The following is a 17779-nucleotide window of genomic DNA, read 5'->3' as shown; positions in this document are numbered from 1 at the left end:
ACGTAGTGTGCTCGCTATGTTACAGCTATCTTGCACCTTTTACTGGAATTATAATTCACGTAGAAGTAGGTCGAGCGGTGTGCTTCCGCTGGCCTTCGCGTCTCATGCCCTGCGTTTAGCCCAAATCTCTAAGTTGCAAACATGCAGCTTCGCTACTTTAAGTCTATTCTGCCTCCGGCGGAAACCTATCAGAAGATCACGTCGTTGACCTGGGCTCCCAACAAGTGCGTGCTGTTGAGTTTCTAGAGCCGTGCCACAAGGACAAACGAATCTTTATTACCCTCGCACTCCCTATTTGCAGCTCTCGGCTAGCAGCTGTGTCTACGGATAAAGTAGTGTACCTTTTCGACGAAAATGGAGAAAAACGAGATAAGTTCAAGACTAAGCCAGCGGAGGCTAGCAATCCGAACACTTATATTGTCCGGGCTATGGCATTCTCCCCGGACTCTACGAAGCTGGCGATTGCGCAGAGCGATAATATTGTCTTCATTTACAGGTACTTCTGCAGGCCGCAGCTCATGTCTGTGTACGCAATAGCACTTAAGCTTGGATGTACTGGCTTTCTAGTGCTGGATTTAGTTAGGGGGGCCTGGGGGGTGGCGCTGTGCACTACATGTGCTGCCCGCATGTCAGCACGCCGCCCATCGACCCTCCTGCCAGGCTTGTCGACCCCGATACGGGCGCGGACAAGAAGAGCATATGCAACAAATTTCCACAGGCTTGCGCAGTGACTAGCTTGGTGTGGCCCAAGGACCGGCCAAACGAGGTGGTGTTTGGCCTCGCCGATGGGAAGGTCCGCCTGGGGATGCTGAAAAACAACAAGTCCTACACATGCTACGCGCACCCAGAAAACTCCTATGTAGTGGCCCTCGCGTCCAGCTTGAACGGTCAGAACGTCATCTCTGGGCACATGGATGGCGCCGTGTGGAAGTTCAACTTTCCCGCAGAGGAGGGGGGCACACCCACCAGCTCGCAACTCGTTGTGCATTCATGCGTGCCGTATTCTCTGGGCTGGGGCAGCTGCATTGCCGCAGCTGGTAATGACAACCGCGTCGTATTTTATGACCTTAATGGACGTGAGATTCGGTCTTTCGACTACGGCAATGATGACAATGTGCGCGAATTCACCACGTGCGCATTCAACCCAAGTGGTGATACGGTTGTGTTTGGGACCTACAACCGCTTCTACATGTACACCTTCAACATTCAGCGAAACGATTGGGAGGAAGTGGGCCACAAGCACGTGAGTAAAGCGAACTCTGGTTGTGGTTTGGTAAGCTCCACAAGGGACCTGACCCAACAGTTCGCATGCGCTGGCGCAACCTTGAGCGCAACCTTGCATAATTGCTCACCCGCGTACGCCAGGGCATAGAGCAGCCAGGTCGGGCAGCATAGGGCTATAGAACTCAAGGTACTAGGGCTATCGACGTTGGCCCTGAACCGGCTTGACAACCGGGGGTTAGGAAGCATAGTCCATAGGCGGTGCTTAGGATGAGAACGCTTGCACTGCGCTACCCAGTCTAGGGCTTCTGCGCTCACCAGACACTTCTACGCCTGGCCCGCAGCAGCGCTGATACCGCATCAGTGACGGGGCTCTTGAAAAGACCGGGCGGATTTATGCCGACAAGCACTCACACTATACCTGTACCGCTAAATGCATGAGCAACAAAGAGCCAGTGCTCTCTCTACAACAGCGGGGTCGGGTATGTTGCACTCGCGCGTCTATGTTTGCCAGCACAGCCCATGGCTGCAACACATGCCTATGCGTACCAGGTACTCGTACGCCGTGCTGTGTAGTGGGCTTGCCCGCAATCTTTGCACCATGTTGAGCGCAACCATACCCTGCCGCACGCCCTGGATGTCTGGTTGCTGATTATAGTTTGCAGGGTAGAAGATTACATAAGTCTACAACTCATACCTTACCTGTTCTGTGCCGTGCGCCTTTTACAACGTGCCCTTTACTGTTTTGGGGTTCGGCAGATTGAAAACTTCTACGCAGTCAGCGCTGCGTCATGGAAGCCCGACGGCTCCAAGCTGACGGTGGGTTCCATGACCGGCGCCGTGGACATGTACGATGCCTGCGTGAAGCGACACATGTACAAGGGCAAGTTTGAGTTCACGTACGTAAGCAAGAGCGCCGTCATTGTCAAGACGCTCAAAACGGGCATGCGTATCGTGCTCAAGTCGGTGTACGGCTACGAGATTGAGAAAATCAACATCTACCATGACAGGTGTGCCACGGTCACGGGGCTGTATTTACCTGTCAACCGCTATCGAAGCCGCCCGAGCGGCCTGGTGCTCTGACCTGCGTCTGCTCACTTTTACTCCATTCACAACCCAAAGCCGTTTCACAATAACCTGCGATTCCGCGGTTCCGTGGTTCATTCATTTTCTGCCTTCGCTGCTTCGACCGTTTCAACCCGCAACCCAACCCTTTCCCCCTCCAATGTTTAGGTATCTGGTAGCCCGCACGTCTTATACGCTGCTGATGGGCGATTTGGAGTCGTGCAAGCTGAGTGAGATCCCCTGGGAGAGCAACAATACGGAGAAATTTCACTTTGAGAACGAGCGTGTGTGCATGGTGCACTACGCGGGCGAGCTGCACATAATCGAGTACGGTCGTAACGATGTACTGGGCACATGCCGCACGGAGCACATGAACCCGTACCTCATCTCGGCGGTGGTGCAGGAGGCGCGCGGGGTGGCGCCCGAGTCTAAGAAGCTGGCGTACCTGATTGACCTGCAGACAGTGCGGATTCAGGATCTCATGGGGCCAGTGGGATCCACCCTGGCTACTGTCAACCACGACACCAAGGTGGGGGAAGAGGGCGGGAGGCCTTGCCCTGGGTTGGGCGCCGAGTAGCACTGGACTGATCCTTCGGGACAAAGTATTGCACGGCAGAATCCGGCAGCGTCCGCTTGTCATCCAGATTGGTGGGTGGGAGGAGGGAGCCCGGTCAGGCCGGGATGTCCGGTGTCCTGGACGCTGGACCTGACGGATCCCAGTGCTGGTGGCTCAACCCTTCTTCGTCTTGGCTGGTGGCTTCCATTTGCAGGTGGACTGGCTGGAGCTGAACCAGCGTGGCACGCACTTGCTGTTCCGCGACAAGAAGCGCCACCTGCACCTCTTTAACATTGCCTCTCAGGAGCGCACCACGTTGCTGAACTACTGCCAGTACGTGCAATGGGTCCCCGCCTCCGACGTGATCGTGGCGCAGTCGCGCAACAACTTGTGCGTCTGGTACTCGATCAATAAACCCGACAACGTGACTATGTTCCCCATCAAGGGCGAGGTTATTGACATTGAGCGCCATAACCACCGCACCGAGGTTATTGTGGATGAGGGCATTAACACCGTTTCCTATGCGCTTGACGAGGCACTCATCTACTTTGGCGCGGCGCTGGAGGACCAGGACTACGAGCGCGCAGTGCAGACACTGGAACCACTGGAGCTCACACCGGAGACGGAGGCGCAATGGATGCAGCTGGCAGACCAGGCACTAGCCAACAACCAGCTGGTCATTGCAGAGCGCTGTTATGCGGCCCTGGGCGACATTGCGCGTACGCGTTTCCTGCACAAAGTGGTGAAAAAGGCAACGCTAGCTGCAAAGGAACTGGGCGGCGATGGCACCGACAGCTGGTCTGTGCGTGCCATGATGGCCATGCTCAACAAGCAGTGGCCTGTAGCGGAGTCGCTGCTGCTTGCGCAGGGCAAGGTGCGAACGGCCTTAGGTTAGGAGGGTTATCGTGCGGAGAGCTTTGCGTTCGGGTCTTTTTTCTAGGACGCGGCAAATCCCTCACCATGCCTGATGCTCTCAGCATGTCCTGTCTCATTCCTGTCCGTTCCGCGCTGTTCTTCCGTTTGAAGTATTTTCCCGAGCATCTAAAGCCTCACTCCTCCAACCCGGACCGAACCTGTCCTCACCTACCAGCTGCCTTTTGGTTCGATGATGATCGATGATGCCGGTCGGCATCAGCCTTTTCAACGTTTCTTGACCTGATACCACACTGCAGGTGGACGACGCAATCACTATGTACCAAGATCACCATCGCTGGGAGGACGCCATCCGTGTGGCGGAGTCGGCGCATCACCCTAATGCAGCCTCCATCAAGCAGCAGTTCCTGCAATGGCTGCTGGAGACAAGCCAGGAAGAGCAGGCGGGAGCGGTAAAGGAGCGCGAGGGCGACTACCTGGCCGCCATTGGGCTGTATCTAAAGGGGGGTCTGCCGGGCCGTGCGGCCCAGGTGGTCATGAGCGTGCACAATCTTAGCTGGGACCCCGCGCTGCTGGACTCGATTCTGGCGTCACTGGCCAAGGCGGGCCTGTACGAGCGTGCTGGCGAACTGTACGAGCATATGGGGCGCAGCACGGAGGCCATGCAGAGCTACCGGCGCGGACACGCTTACCGCAAGGCCATCGACCTGGCGCGGAGGGAGTTCCCCGCGGAGGTGAGCACGGCGAGGGGAAAGGGAGGAGTGGGAGGCAGGAAAGCAAAGGGCGGCGGCTGAGGATTGGGAGATGAACATTGGGGATAAGGAGGTGGATGTCGGAAAATCGAGCTAGGGAAAGGAGGTGCGAACATGTGCTGTATTTGTGTTTGGTTGTTACTGCCCTGCGAAATTCATGGCCATGAAGACGGCGATGGCTTCCCGCTTTATTTGCCTAGAACAATGACTTACCCTGCCAGCAATGGAATGATGTATTCTTGGTCCCTTGTACCATACCCCACTCGGTCAGGTTATCACCATCGAGGAGGAATGGGGAGACTGGCTGGTCACCCAGAAGCAGATGGACGCCGCTATCAACCACTTCATCGAGAGCGGAGCGACGCTCAAGGCCATCAAGGCTGCCATTGACTGCCGCCAGTTTGCCAAGGCAGCGGGCATCATTGAAGTGCTGGTGAGCTGTCGGCTGGCTGCGGGATTGGGACAGCTGCCAAATTCAGCGATGGCAAATGTTTCATTGGAAAGAGGGAAATTAGGCTGAGCATTTTTCATGCGCTGCGCCAACAACATCACCATAAGCCACCCTTCTCGATCCCACTCCTTGGTCTTATGGATCCGCCCGCTTTTATAGTCCTGAACAATTCCCGCGTTCTTGCTAAAAGCTCTTCCGGCCGCAAAGCCCTCCATCTGCCGGTGCGTATTCCGTTCACGTGCTTACCTCATCTCTACTATGACTCGACCTGTGCAGGACCCCCGCGAGGCCATGCCGTACTACCGGCGCATTGCGCAGCACTATGAGACGACGGGCGCGTTGGAGGAGGCGGAGCGCTACTACATTCGGGCAGACATGGCTCGCGAAGCGGTGGAGATGTACAGTCGCAATAACAAGTGGGAGGCGGCGCAGCGCGTGGCGAGGGGTTATCTCACCGAGTCCGAAATGCGCGCGTTCTACCGTGCCAAGGTACGTCTTGAGGCCCCACATGACAGCACTGTTTCCTCCTTTCTGGTAACTGTCACAGTCATAAACGTGCTTACCACGGTTGTGTCCTACGCCGCTAAGGCGGGGACGCTGCTAGAAGGATACCTGCAAACAGAGAAAGTGTGGGAATTGGGCGAGTTATGGCCACCATGAAACGCGCACCGAGGAACCAAACGCATCTGACAGAAAACTCGGAAGCAATCCATTAGGGAATACATAGCGCTGAATAGAAGGCAAACCGGCATCGTACGCTGTATTATATCCAACCGACGCAACCGCTGTGCGGGAAACCTCGTTTTGCGCTGCTAGCTATGCTTTTGTGAAAACCGAGAAAGTTAGCCACAAGTACGGGCATGAGATGAGGCTCAACCAGGAAGTGTCTTAGGGTTGAATCTCCAGCGCCCGTCGCCATGCGGTCCAGCTGCCAAATTCTGCATCTGGCTGTCCTTGTTCACGACGGCCAACCCTCATCCAGGCCGCCGAGTTCGAGGCCGCACACAAGCTTAAGGAGGCGGAGAAAGCCTACCTGGCTGCCGGCGGCGACGATGTGGATAAGGCTATAGCCATGTACAAGCGTGCCAAGATGTACGACCACATGATTCGGCTGGTGACGCAGTACCGCAAGGAGAAGGTGCCGGAGGTGGGTGCGGCATTGCGCTGCTGTCGCCGCTTACCACCGTGTACCAATGGCGTCCTTGAATGCTTGTAGACGCAGATATTGAAATGCTTTGCGCATGCGCATCATTTACTCCATTTTCCCTCTCTATCCCCTCGGCCCCGCAGGCCCATACCCTGATTGCTCAGCAGCTCGAGGTGGAGGGTAACCTGCGGGAGGCCGAGAAGCATTTTGTGGAGGCCAAGGTGCGAGAGGAAATGGGGTGTGGTTTCCACCCTGAGCAGCATAGTGTTTGGGGCCGTGAGATTGCCTGGCTTTGAGGTCGTTTGAGCCGCGGCATCATGGTCACTTCCACGCTTGGGCCTGCCGTGCATAGTTCCGAGGTCCAGCACTACCGTTCCAGACCACACTTTTACGGTTCCGCAATTCACTCCCGTACACATCCCTTTTCCGATGGGCCCCTACAGGACTGGAAGAGCGCCGTGCAGATGTATCGGCAGGCCAACCAATGGGAGGATGCGCTGCGAGTGGCCAAGGGTTACGGCGGTATCAATGCCTCCAAGCAGGTGGCCTACGCCTGGGCGCTCACATTGGGTAAGTAGGCCAGTGACGCTAGGCGAGAGAACATCATGGGCCCGCTGCGGTGCTTTGGAGGGCGCTGCGCTTGGGAAGGCCGCTTGGAATTTCCGAGACCTAAAAAGCACTTGTTTCGCTCCTTGCCTACTTCCTCATGCGCATGTGCTCCGCAGGCGGCGACGAGGGCGCCCAACTGCTCAAGAAGATGGGTCTCCTTGACCAGGCCATCGAGTACGCAGTGGAGAGCGGAGCCTTCGCGCAGGTGCGGCCGCCTGGGATCTGGATAGACGAATCGTGTGGCTGCCATACGGGCTGAGCTCGTCTGGTATTAACATGTTTTGACATTCAAGGGTTGGGTTTGTCTCCTTGCCTCCCCACCTGCCTCCTGCTGCCATCCACCGCGCAACCGGACGATTTTTCCATCAAAGAGATCAGGTATCTGTTTACTCGTCCCAACCTTCGTCTCATGCGAGCTGACCTTGGACCGACTCATCTGGTCCTTGCCTTGCGTAGGCATTCGAAATGACCCGCGCCGGTGCCAAGCACAAGCTGCCCGAGGTTCATCTCAAGTACGCCATGTTCTTGGAGGACGAGGGTCGCTTCCAGGAGGCAGAGGCGGAATTCATTGCGGCAGATAAGCCCAAAGAGGCATGCGATATGTACATGCACAACCAGGACTGGGACGCCGCCATGCGCATAGCGGAGCGCTACGACCCCACCATGGTATCGGAAATCCTCGTGGCGCAGGCGCGAGTGGCAATGGAGCGCAAGCAGTGGCTGCCAGCTGAGGTAAGGACGGGGTATATGGCTGTGCGCTTGCAAGGGGGTCAGTAATGACGGGAAGCTGTTTGGTGCAGGGACTTGATAAGAAAGGTCCCACCCTTCTAGATGTGGCCTTGTGCGCATGGGGGGCTCTTACAAAGCAATTCAATTGCAAACTTGGTTTGGGTGGAGCCCATTACAGATTCCTCAAATTGATGTTTGCACAGGCTCCTCCTGAGGCAGCGGGATATGCTGCATAATGAGTTGTCTTACGGCATCTTGAAAAACCCTAAGCACCCTAACCCGCTGACTGCCACCTCCTCTACAAACCGCCCCAGGGCCTGTTCATCAAGGCCAAGCGGCCCGAGGCGGCGCTCAAGATGTACCGCGACGCGCGCATGTGGAACGACGCGCTTCGTGTGGCAGAACAATACCTGCCCACCAAGGTGGCGGAGGTGCAGATGGAGCTGCTCAGTGGCCAGGGTTCGGGCGGCGGCGGCCCCGCGGCGCCCTCTGCAGACGCCGTCATCAATAAGGCTCGCGCCTTCGAACGCAACAACGACTATGCGCGCGCCATTGAGGCCTACTTGTCGCTCACCGCACAGGTATGACAGGTTGATCCGAGAGGAATGGAGCAAGGCCTCTCATTGAGACTTTTGCACTTCACCAGCACGCACATATACCGCATACGCACCTATCCGTCTCCACATGGAAATGCACCAAATCCGCCCTTGTCATCCCGGCTGCATATTTTCACAGGACTCGACGAATCACGATCAATTAGAACACTGTTGGGAGCAGGCCGCCCAGCTGGCCATTAACTATCAGCGCCACCGCATGAAAGACGTGGTCAACACGGTCTCTGAGCGGCTGCAGGACATTGGCAGACACCAAGCTGCAGGAGAGCTGCACGAGAGCATTGACGACTCGCAGGTGAGCGGATCGCGGGGGACCGGGGACATGCGTTTCGGAGGGTGTATAGGAGTCAGTATGCAGTACCTGGCCTCTTCGACACAACTCCTTGAAAGGTTTCTGCGTGTCGCCATAGTTGGACAGTGTGGGGCCACCTCTCCTCTTCCTGCCGTTTCATTCAGCCAAGCAACTTGCGAATGACACGTGGCGAAGACGTTTTTTGCGCCTGCCGCATGCTGTATGATGCGGAACAGTAATTGGTGCTCTGCCATTGCTACGCGTCTGTCCCCTGTAGGGCGCCATCCGCGCGTACTGCGCCGGGAGCCTGTGGGACAAAGCCCGCTCGCTGGCGGGCAACAACCCCACGTTCGTACGCTACATCGAGGACCAGTACAACAGTCACCTCCTGCGGAACCAACAGGCCGACGAGCTCGCCAGCCGTGGAGGCCACCACGCGCAGCAGGTAGGATATTCCTGGGTTCGTTCTACCCTGTAGCCAAACTGTGTTGCGTCCTTGAAAATCCAATACCCAAATTAGAAATGGCGCGTTTCGTTGTCTTCCCTTTACCTCTCCCAGCCAGTCAAATCGTCCCCGCCCGTCGGCTCCCTGCAGGCCATCGAGATGTTTATGGCCCGCGACGAGTGGTCCAAGGTGCACGAGCTGGCGGCGCAGCAAGGCCCCGAAGTGGCAGCCATGTATGCGCTCAAGCACGCAGAGAAGCGCTTCAAGCAAGGAGACTACGCACAGGTGAAGGGGCCTACGGGCAGGAGCAGGAGTAACATTGAAGGGTGTTCGCCGGCGGGGAGGTACAGGAGCTACTAGCCGCAGGGCGCATGAGGGGGTACAAGCAGCTTCACACTTACCACGCCCTTTCCTTCCCTTTCGCCCGTTCTGCAGGCTGCTGCCGTGTTCGCGCAATACGGCATCACCGCCAGCATGCAATATTTCGAGCTGTACCGTTCCATAGCGCAGGGCGTGTTGCACGCCAACCAGGCCGACCGCAGCCTGGCGGCGGAGAAGGCACTGCGCGACATGATGTACCGGCTGGTGGCGTTGCTACGCACCGGGGGAGGGGCCAACAAGTACAAAGCCGATACAGAGGCGTTCCAGGGCTACTACCTGGCGGCGCACTACCTGTACACCGCGGCATTGGCCAAGGAGCAGGGTCTTAAGGAGATTGCAGCCATGTGCATGACCAGTGCACTGAGATACGTGGGCAATGCGATTCCTGCGGACAGGGTGAGGAAGAGGGGGTGGGGCGAGGTGATGGGAAGGGTGAGTGGAGGCGGGCTAGGGGAGCGGGAAAGTGTGTGGGACAGGGGGGCATATCTCTACCCTGTGGCCGCTACCCGGCGAAACCCTGCCTTCCCCGGTATTTTGAGGCACCCTCATCCAATCACCCTAGCCGACTTCTCAGTGGATCGCTCAGGTTCAGCACCCACCACCGGCATCCGACGGAAATACAAACGAACAAATCTGCCGCATCAACGGCGGCTCAACTCCATTCCTGGTCAGCTCGAAGGTCAACTTTATCCCAGGTCACCACCGTCCATCGACTAGGGACACTATTACCTTCCACCATCGGAAGGATCTTCGACCCTGACAGGTCTCGAGCTCCTGTCTCAGGGCTGAACGGATAACCTATCCCTTGCTGCTTCATCCCTTGCGCCACCCTGCTGCTTAGCCATTGTTTTGGACGCAGCTGGTGCGTCTCGCGGTCACTCTGTATGGTTCACTTCTCCAGCTTGTACTCTGTCCCTCTACTACCGTACTCGCAACTTTGCTCATTGATAGTTCCGCTCCTACTCTCCCGGACTTCTTTCCACAACAGGCGTTCTACGAGGCGGGCTTGGCCTGGTACGAGGCGGGCCGCAAGAACATGGCCTTTGTAATGCTCAACCGCTTCTTGGACCTCAGCGACGCGATGGATGAGCCTGACTCATCCGCTGCCGTCATAGAGAATGCCGACTTCGCCGACACCGACATCCCTTACGATTTCACCATTCCGGAACGGCCCTATTGCTCGGAGGCGCAGCGCGAGGAGGTGTGTTGTTGTTGGGACGCCGGGTAGCCGAGTCGTTTGGAAGGGCGCTCTATGTGCCGGGCCGCTAATCGTTGGGCTCCATTGGTCAATTGCTTCTGAATCCACCCATACCATTGGCTGGCAGCGGTGGAGGTTTCTTTTCTCCCTACAAGCTGGGTAGCTGGGAGACGCCTTCTCCTTTCCTTCCCGTTCACACTTCACCTGTCCTGCTGACCTCCCCCTCCCCCTCTCTCGGTGCTCCGTCCAGGTCCGCAACCTGGTTCTGGAGATCTCCATGGACCGCACTACGGAGCAGGTCCTCTCGCTGCGTGCCTGCGAACACTGCGGCAAGGGCACCTACGAGGCCAACCTCACATGCCACTTTTGCAAGAAGAAGTATGACCCGTGCGTCGTGACGGGCTACCCCATACACTCTTATGACCGCGTGATATTCAAGGCTAACGGCCCCGAGCTCAACGCCATTCGCGACCACTGGAATAAGTGGGTGGAGACGTTAGGCACTGACCCCGTCACCGGAATGCAAGCGGCGCCGATGTACTGAGAAGGCTTATGGATGAGGGTCCACGTGATGACGGCCGGCATGGAACCAGCGGGGCAGGAGGTCGCTTGGCGCTGCTTGGGTGGGGACGGAGGTGATGGCATAGCAGGGCTCGGGCAGAGCTGCTTTCCTTGCGCACACCAGTTCAGGGCCACGTTACAGCGGCAGCTTTAGCAGCATGCCTAGGCACGGTTCTTGCAAGTGGTTGGGGTGTGCTGCGCATCTAGTGGCGGGCTAAGAGCGGCTGCATGTGAGGGCAAAAGGGGCAGCTGGGGTTGGGGTTAGGGCCAGGCCAGGCCATGGTCGCCCTTCTGTACATATCAAATAATTTTAATAGACCGACTTAAAGCCGTAACTGCGCTTGCCTCCCATCTTAGCGGGATCAATGGTTTGGAGCTGAAGCACTCTAGTGGGGACATGTGCAGCCATACGGAATCACAGCGTCTGCTCCAGAGGCTCGTCCCATTGCGACGCCAGTCAGGATGTCCTTCAGGATTGAGGTCAGGCAGCTGCATGAAGCTCGGATGGCGATGGCGCCGCCAGCGGAGGGAGGTGGTATGTCCCGGGCTAAGGCCACCCTGGAATTATGGTTGCGAATGAAGCTCAGAAAGGCGACCTCAGAAAGGCGACCTCGTTAAATTTCTTATGGGATAAATTCTGAACGGCAGCATCTTACACACACAGGCGTTGCGCTGCGTATGCCGATATGCGTGCGTGCCAGGGGCAGCGCTGAGTAGGTTTCTTACAGAATGAAAGGACTGGTAAATTGCTTTCTCCTTGGCTTCCTTCCTTCCTTCCTTGTAAAGCACTTCGTTTTGGCAGTCCTTTCGTTTGCCAGCGTATCAATTTCCTTCTCCAACCTCTACAACTTTTCTTTTATCAAAGGTTCGAGTCAGTTGATGTTAAAAGCATGAATAGTATCCTTTTGACGTAAGGTATCCATGGCTACCCGTTGCGGACGCTACCTCAAAGATTTGCTGTACTTTTAAGAGATTTGCTGTATTTTGATTAGGGCGGGTAACATGTGTCTGGCTGCCTGACCACGGCTGGGAAAAGCGCTATTCCAGCCACCAAACAGCCTTCTGACAGACTGATTGTCACGTCAGAATTAGGTAAACATTATGGATGAGATCCTGCAGTTTAAAAACTAATAAATAAAACATGGCATGAGGGTTTTTACGGATTTTTCAGCAGTTTTAACTAAATATGCAGAAAAAACGCCTTTTTCCTCTTGACTCCTGATCCAAGATTCAAATCGAGGCTGAGGCAGGAAACCCCAAAACCGTACAGCGAAAGCATCTTGACAGCAGCAAGCAAAGCTCTGATTGAACGAGCCTACTAACACAACATTCAAAGCTTAGGCCAGTTTGTCCATTTTATCCAGCAGCATTCGTCAGGTATTTATACTCGGGCTTCTATACGACATTACTTCTGGACGCCGTATCTCATGCACAAAACTACATTCGTAACTCTTTTTTATTTCTTTCTTCATGGCCTGCGCCATGGGCTTGGCTTCTTAGGTTCTTCTTCATATATCCGACGTGTCCCATGGGCAGGCAGCTGTGTATGTATCTCCTGTTATATGCCGGCACGCTGCGTGGCTCAAGTTATGCTCGCTGGCAGCCAGGTGTCCGGGTTCAAAGTGAGAACCGCCAGCAGCGCTTCCACACCCGTCGCATCCGCATGCTGAGAGGGAATTTCGTGCCCCGAATGAGCAGGCCCTTGTGCACACTGTTGCTGTTGTAGCTCCCCAGGAAAGCCCCTTCCTAGCGAAGCTCGCTGCCGCCGCAGCAACTGCCGCCCTTTCCGCGCGCTGGCCCCACTCATCCTGTCGACCACATGCATAACCCTATTAACGCCAGCATCACTATCATCACGACCTGCATCCACTCCACTCTCACCACCACTACGGATTGCCACCCTGCGGTTTGCAGACATGTCGCCATCACCATCACCAGCAACGGTAGCGGTAGCGGTGGCGTCGGCACCCCCGGCTTTCCTACCTCCACGTCCGTCTCCTTTGACTGAGTCCACTTGCCCATCTACACCCCTGTCCTTTACACGATGCACCGCCTGATGATCATGATGCAGTTGCAGCTGAATCTTTGGCTGCTGCGGATGCCCGCGTTGCGTTCGCTCGGGTTGCTGCAGCAGCTGCTGCTTCCGATGCTTCAGCAGCTGCCAGAGCTCCCAGTTTTCTCGCGCGGTGTGGGGGGCAGACGGCAGGTAGCCGGGCGGACAGGGGCCCGCGCTGGTAGCAGGGCCGAGGGAAGCCAGGGCCCAGGCGTCTGCTCCAGGGACGTGCTGGGCACCTGGAGCCGGTGATAACACGGCGGGCGGCAGTGGTGCAGCAGGGCGAGGACCTTGACAGAAGAGGAGGGGACAGCAGCACGGTCCACAGCTGGACGGGAGCCCCAATACGCTTCACATATTCTAGCCATCGTTGTGCTCCTCAAACCTCCGCCCAGTCCCATGCCCACATACCTGTGTCCCGTCGACATGCCAGCAGCGCCGCCCCCTTACAAGAGGGCCGCACCAGCCAGCGCCCGTCGCTGGAGCTCATCACCACGCACACCGCCTCCGCCTCCGCTTCTGCCGTCGACACTATTTTTTCCAACGCCGCCTTCGCCACCCGGCCCTCCCCAGGCGTAAATGATCCCTCAGACGACGGCGCCGTTGCCGCCCCGGAGGCAAGTGGCGCCTCCTGCACCGCACGTCCTTGTGCTGGGTGGTGGTAGTGGCGCTTGGGTTGCTGTGTCTCAACAGCTGCCGCAGCCGCGGGCATCGGCGGCGCATGTCCCGGAGCCCAACTCCAGATGTACGACTGTACGAGCTGCGGTGTTATTTGATCCGGTGCTGGCACGTTGATGCCGCAGGAAGTGGCTTCCGGCAGCTGGTGGTCATCTAGCTGCGGACTGTGCGTATGGGGTGGGGTTGGGGTTTGGGGGCAGAGTGGGGGATGCTGTTAGGCGAAATGCCTTAGCTTGGTTGTTTCGCTCCCGTGAACTTATGGCAAGCACATGTGGCCACCCGTAGTCTACCCGACCAGCTACCTCCCCAGGACTTCATACTTCACGTCCTCCATGCGCCGCTGAGGAGGCCAAGAGGCTGACGACGTCTGTGGCTCTCTGGCTCGCTGGTCCACTGGTCAGACCTGACTTCTAACTAGAGCTCTAACCTCCGCAGGGGCCGCAGGGGACTCCGAGCTCCAGGGCCTACCGCCCCGGTGGCACATCGTGGACTTTCAGGGTGTGGTCGGTACATGCCTAGGGAGGGGGTACCGCCACAGCACCGTCCGAAGGGGCTGTTCCGGCCGTCCTCCTTGCCCAGCACTGCGTTCCAATGCCCCCAGCCCAGTGCTATAACTAATGTCCCGTTACCACTCGGTAAGATTTGGCACTTTGGTATTGGACTGGAAACGCAAATTCACTTACCTCTTATCCCCCGTGCCCCCGGGGCCCACCGCCAAAAGATACAATGCCTTCGAGGTCTACGTCCGCACTCACATATTGTCGCCGCGCAGCATCGAACAGTTGTACGGGCCGTACGTCAAGTTACATGTAGGTGTGCGGATCAGTTTGCCGGCCATGACAGGTGTGTCCATGTCGAGATGCCAGTTATGGAATTGGCAGTGAGGGGGCCCTTGGAAGCCCCTGGGGGGTTTAGGGGGAAAGAGGGAAGGGGGGAGGGGGATGGTAGTTTAGTTTACGGGGATTTGCGAGGTAACCCTCGGGTACCGGGGCCGAGCCGGGGCAGCTGGGTGAGGGAGGATGAAGAAGACAGCGGAAGAGGGGGGAGGCTGTGGCTGGAGACGCGTGTGGTGGCCTGCGGTGTGGAGGCGTGCGGTGTGGAGGCGTGCGGGTGTACGACCCACCTGAACAAGGGCTCGTCCATGTCGCACAGGTTGTGGTGGCTGAACGCCAGCCAGGACATCTCCTCGCCGTAGTCACTGCCGCTCATCAAGAGGAGCCGCTTGCCGTACACATGGACGAGCTCGTCAACGCTGGGCATGGAGCCCTGGCGCGCCAAACAGAAAATCAAAGTGTATTCACGGTTGTGTTGTGCCGTACATGAGACCTCAGCAGAGCTGTATCTGCGGTGTCGTCGGCATCCCTCTCTTCATCCTCTCACCCCACGACCACTTCGCCGTTACACCAGCTGTTGCGACCCAAAGGAATTGTGCCTAAAGGACCTTGCGTCGCGATGCCAATATTCCCCCCTCCCCCTCCCCCGGCCCCGCACCAGCTAGGCTTCTGCAGTGATGATTCTATCCCCCCCATCCCCCCTACTCCCCCTAACCCCAACCCCGGCCGCGGCGGCCGAGGAGGAACAGGAGGGGGGCATGCAACCGACAGGCGCATGTGTACACTCTTGGCGCGGGCAGAGCTGCCCGCGCCAGCATGCAAACATACATGTCGTAGATCCAACCGTCCGCACGTCAAGCTTTACATACATACCCGCTGCTGAGTGATGTTGTTTAGCTCTGGGGGGGTGATGATGAGGGCGGTCGGAATCACCGACATAACCTGAGTGGCCGCATACATGGGGCGTACGACAATCACGGGGCAGTGGTGCGCAGCCAAGTAGGCTTCGAGTACGTCATCTACGGCATAGCTTAGGAACGGTTGGTCAGCCTGTACATATTACTATATAGTTCAGGCACTACTTGTAACGCACACACCGATGCCCCAGAAGGTTCCGGGATCGAGACCGGTCAAGTGCGAAAGCCCTGCACTAGGGGAAGGTGAGGGTGCCCCTAGTCGACGGACGGCGGTGACCTGGGAGAAAGTTGACCTGAGAGCTGACCAGGAATGGAGTTGGGCCGCAGTTGACCCGGCAGATTCCGTTGGATGCCGGTGGTGGGGTGCGGAGCCTGAGCGATCCACTGAGAAGTCTGCTAGGGTGACTGGATGAGGCTGATCACCATATACCGGGGAATGCAGAGACTGCCGGGTGGCGGTCACAGGGTGGAGACAGACTGGGTCACAGGACCCCCCTGTCCCACACATCATATTACTGTGAACTGCGGGCCCCCAATGATGAGATGGCCCACCCTATATCACATAAGGCCCACATGTGCAAACACAGGCACGTGCATATGCACGTCTGTAATCATGTGTTTATGAATCAAGCAGTTCTGTAGGATCCCCGATCTGACAGATGTTTCAGCCGTGGAGGCCCTTTTACGGCGCTACTATGGGGATTTCCTCGATTCCCTCGATTCCTGGGGAGACCCCCGAATTAGTCGGGAGCGCGAGATTATGGCTAGCTGCTGAGATGTGGAGTTGAGGTCACAGCTGATGGACCAGATTCGCACGCTGGATTGGTGGCGATTGCCGAACCCTCCGTCTCTTCGGGTGTTCGGGTGAATGGATGAGGAGGGGTCCCTGAAGGCTGGATCCGCCGCCTTGGACTTACAGTTCGTATGGCGAAGTACAGTGTGGTAGTGGTGGATGGTGCTATAAGGTGATAAATGATCTAGAACTGACAATGTGATAAAAAGCGGCCCAGAAGCCTCCCACTCTGTAACATTACATTACATTACATTACATTGCTACTATGGATTACGGCCCGGCCGCACCTGCACCCCTCCCCCCCACTACACCACCTGCTCCATCAGTGTGCCCACGCGGCCCCACCGCAGCAGGTCCATCTGGTTGTCAAGATACAGCACCAGGAACTCCGACTGGCGGCCGGGGGAGGAGGGGGAGGGGGAGGGGGAGGTGAGCCAGGAGGCCACCTCACGCAGCGCATCCACGAAGGTGCTGCGGGCGGGTGGGCGGGCGGGCGGGGAAGGTAGGTGCACGGGAGTGAGGGGGAGGAGGAGGGGGCCCAGCGGAGGAAAGACCCTGGGGGGGCCTCTGCAGTGGGGTGGGGTGGGGTGGGGTGGGGTAGGGGGCTGTACGGATGTCCCAAGGCCTACATGGAACCGGGTGAAAGGGGACCATTACCGTGTCGTACAATATCACAACCAGCACGGATCCAGGCCCCCGGCCAATCACACAACACAACACAAGACGACACACCGCTGGTCCCTGGTCGGCAGTGAGGACATGGAGGGGTCGCAGCCCAGCGTCTCCGCGTCCCACTCCACGGGCGGGTGGCCGAACAGCTGGGCCAGTGCACTCAGCGCCGCCACCAGCGCGTTGAGTTGGGGCGAGTGGAAGCCGCCGCAGTGCGCTATGTGGAGGTCGGACTGGAGGGCCCCCGGGCTCCCCATCCGGACACACACACACATACATACACACACACGCAGGGAGGCAAGGGGTGCAGAGAGGCGAGGGGTTGGCGTGGCGGGATGGTCAGGGGCCTGCCGGGGGGTCAGGAGTTACGACTTGGTGGTTGAGATGGTGAGCCCACTGAGGATTTGCGCGGGTCTGTGGACGGTGGTCCCCGGGCGCCACAGCGGTGGGTGTGAAGTGGAGGGGATCCAAATGGACCCTTCCAACTCCTGACCCCCTTTCCCAACCGCTCGCCGGCCCCCACATGCACATACGGATACACATACAGATACACATAGGCGCACACCTGGATCCAGTGCACATCGAGCTCCAGGAACCTGACCCCCAGGTTGAGTTGGTCGGTGAGGGAAAGCACCTGGTTGTTGGTCATCAGCCGCTGGGAGCCGCTCTGCAACCCACTCACACACCCGCCCACGCGCCCGGGAGGGGGAGCAGCAGGCAGCAGCAGGAGGGGGGAACTAGGGGGAGGGGTACAACTGCTATTACGACCAATATGACGAAACAAAAATTTCGACCGGGTCCTCACCGTCCCGTGGGTCGCATCCGGGTCCCCGGTCCACAACCTGACACCTGCTCCAGGACTTCACATGGCGTGACGTGACACGGAAGGAATGAGCGGGGCCAGGCGGCGCCGTACTGCAATTCCGTACAGAACCCCAAAGC

General features: G+C 57.7%; 2 protein-coding genes across 2 annotated transcripts in view; one reads left to right on the top strand and one right to left on the bottom strand.

Moving 5' to 3' along the window:
• Positions 1–141: 141 nt before the first annotated feature.
• Positions 142–11219, top strand: ift172 (intraflagellar protein IFT172; the record flags this gene model as incomplete). Its single annotated transcript, XM_002949709.1, has 21 exons — positions 142–224; positions 302–496; positions 661–1243; positions 1981–2231; positions 2455–2815; positions 3057–3716; positions 4015–4449; positions 4739–4900; positions 5195–5407; positions 5901–6065; positions 6209–6286; positions 6509–6635; positions 6791–6879; positions 7131–7406; positions 7718–7984; positions 8139–8312; positions 8587–8754; positions 8905–9039; positions 9190–9531; positions 10124–10336; positions 10584–11219. The coding sequence occupies 21 exons, from the start codon at positions 142–144 to the stop codon at positions 10875–10877; spliced, it is 5271 nt and encodes a 1756-aa protein (XP_002949755.1). The 3' UTR covers positions 10878–11219.
• The window catches only part of fap47 (uncharacterized protein), a gene marked incomplete at both ends in the record, with an annotated part of 34493 nt that continues 27770 nt past the window's right edge, over positions 11057–17779 (bottom strand). Inside the window, 10 exons of the mRNA XM_002949600.1 lie at positions 11057–11118; positions 12776–13186; positions 13359–13789; positions 14381–14527; positions 14749–14891; positions 15332–15400; positions 16483–16560; positions 16615–16639; positions 16901–17070; positions 17403–17504. Of these exons, the coding sequence (XP_002949646.1) occupies positions 11057–11118; positions 12776–13186; positions 13359–13789; positions 14381–14527; positions 14749–14891; positions 15332–15400; positions 16483–16560; positions 16615–16639; positions 16901–17070; positions 17403–17504 (1638 nt within the window). The remainder of the gene's footprint in view (positions 11119–12775; positions 13187–13358; positions 13790–14380; positions 14528–14748; positions 14892–15331; positions 15401–16482; positions 16561–16614; positions 16640–16900; positions 17071–17402; positions 17505–17779) is intronic.

The sequence above is a fragment of the Volvox carteri genome, assembly GCF_000143455.1.
Source record: "Volvox carteri f. nagariensis unplaced genomic scaffold VOLCAscaffold_15, whole genome shotgun sequence".
Taxonomy (NCBI): domain Eukaryota; kingdom Viridiplantae; phylum Chlorophyta; class Chlorophyceae; order Chlamydomonadales; family Volvocaceae; genus Volvox; species Volvox carteri.
The sequence above is the reverse complement of the archived record's forward strand: the minus strand, read 5'-3'. Positions and strand labels throughout refer to the sequence as shown.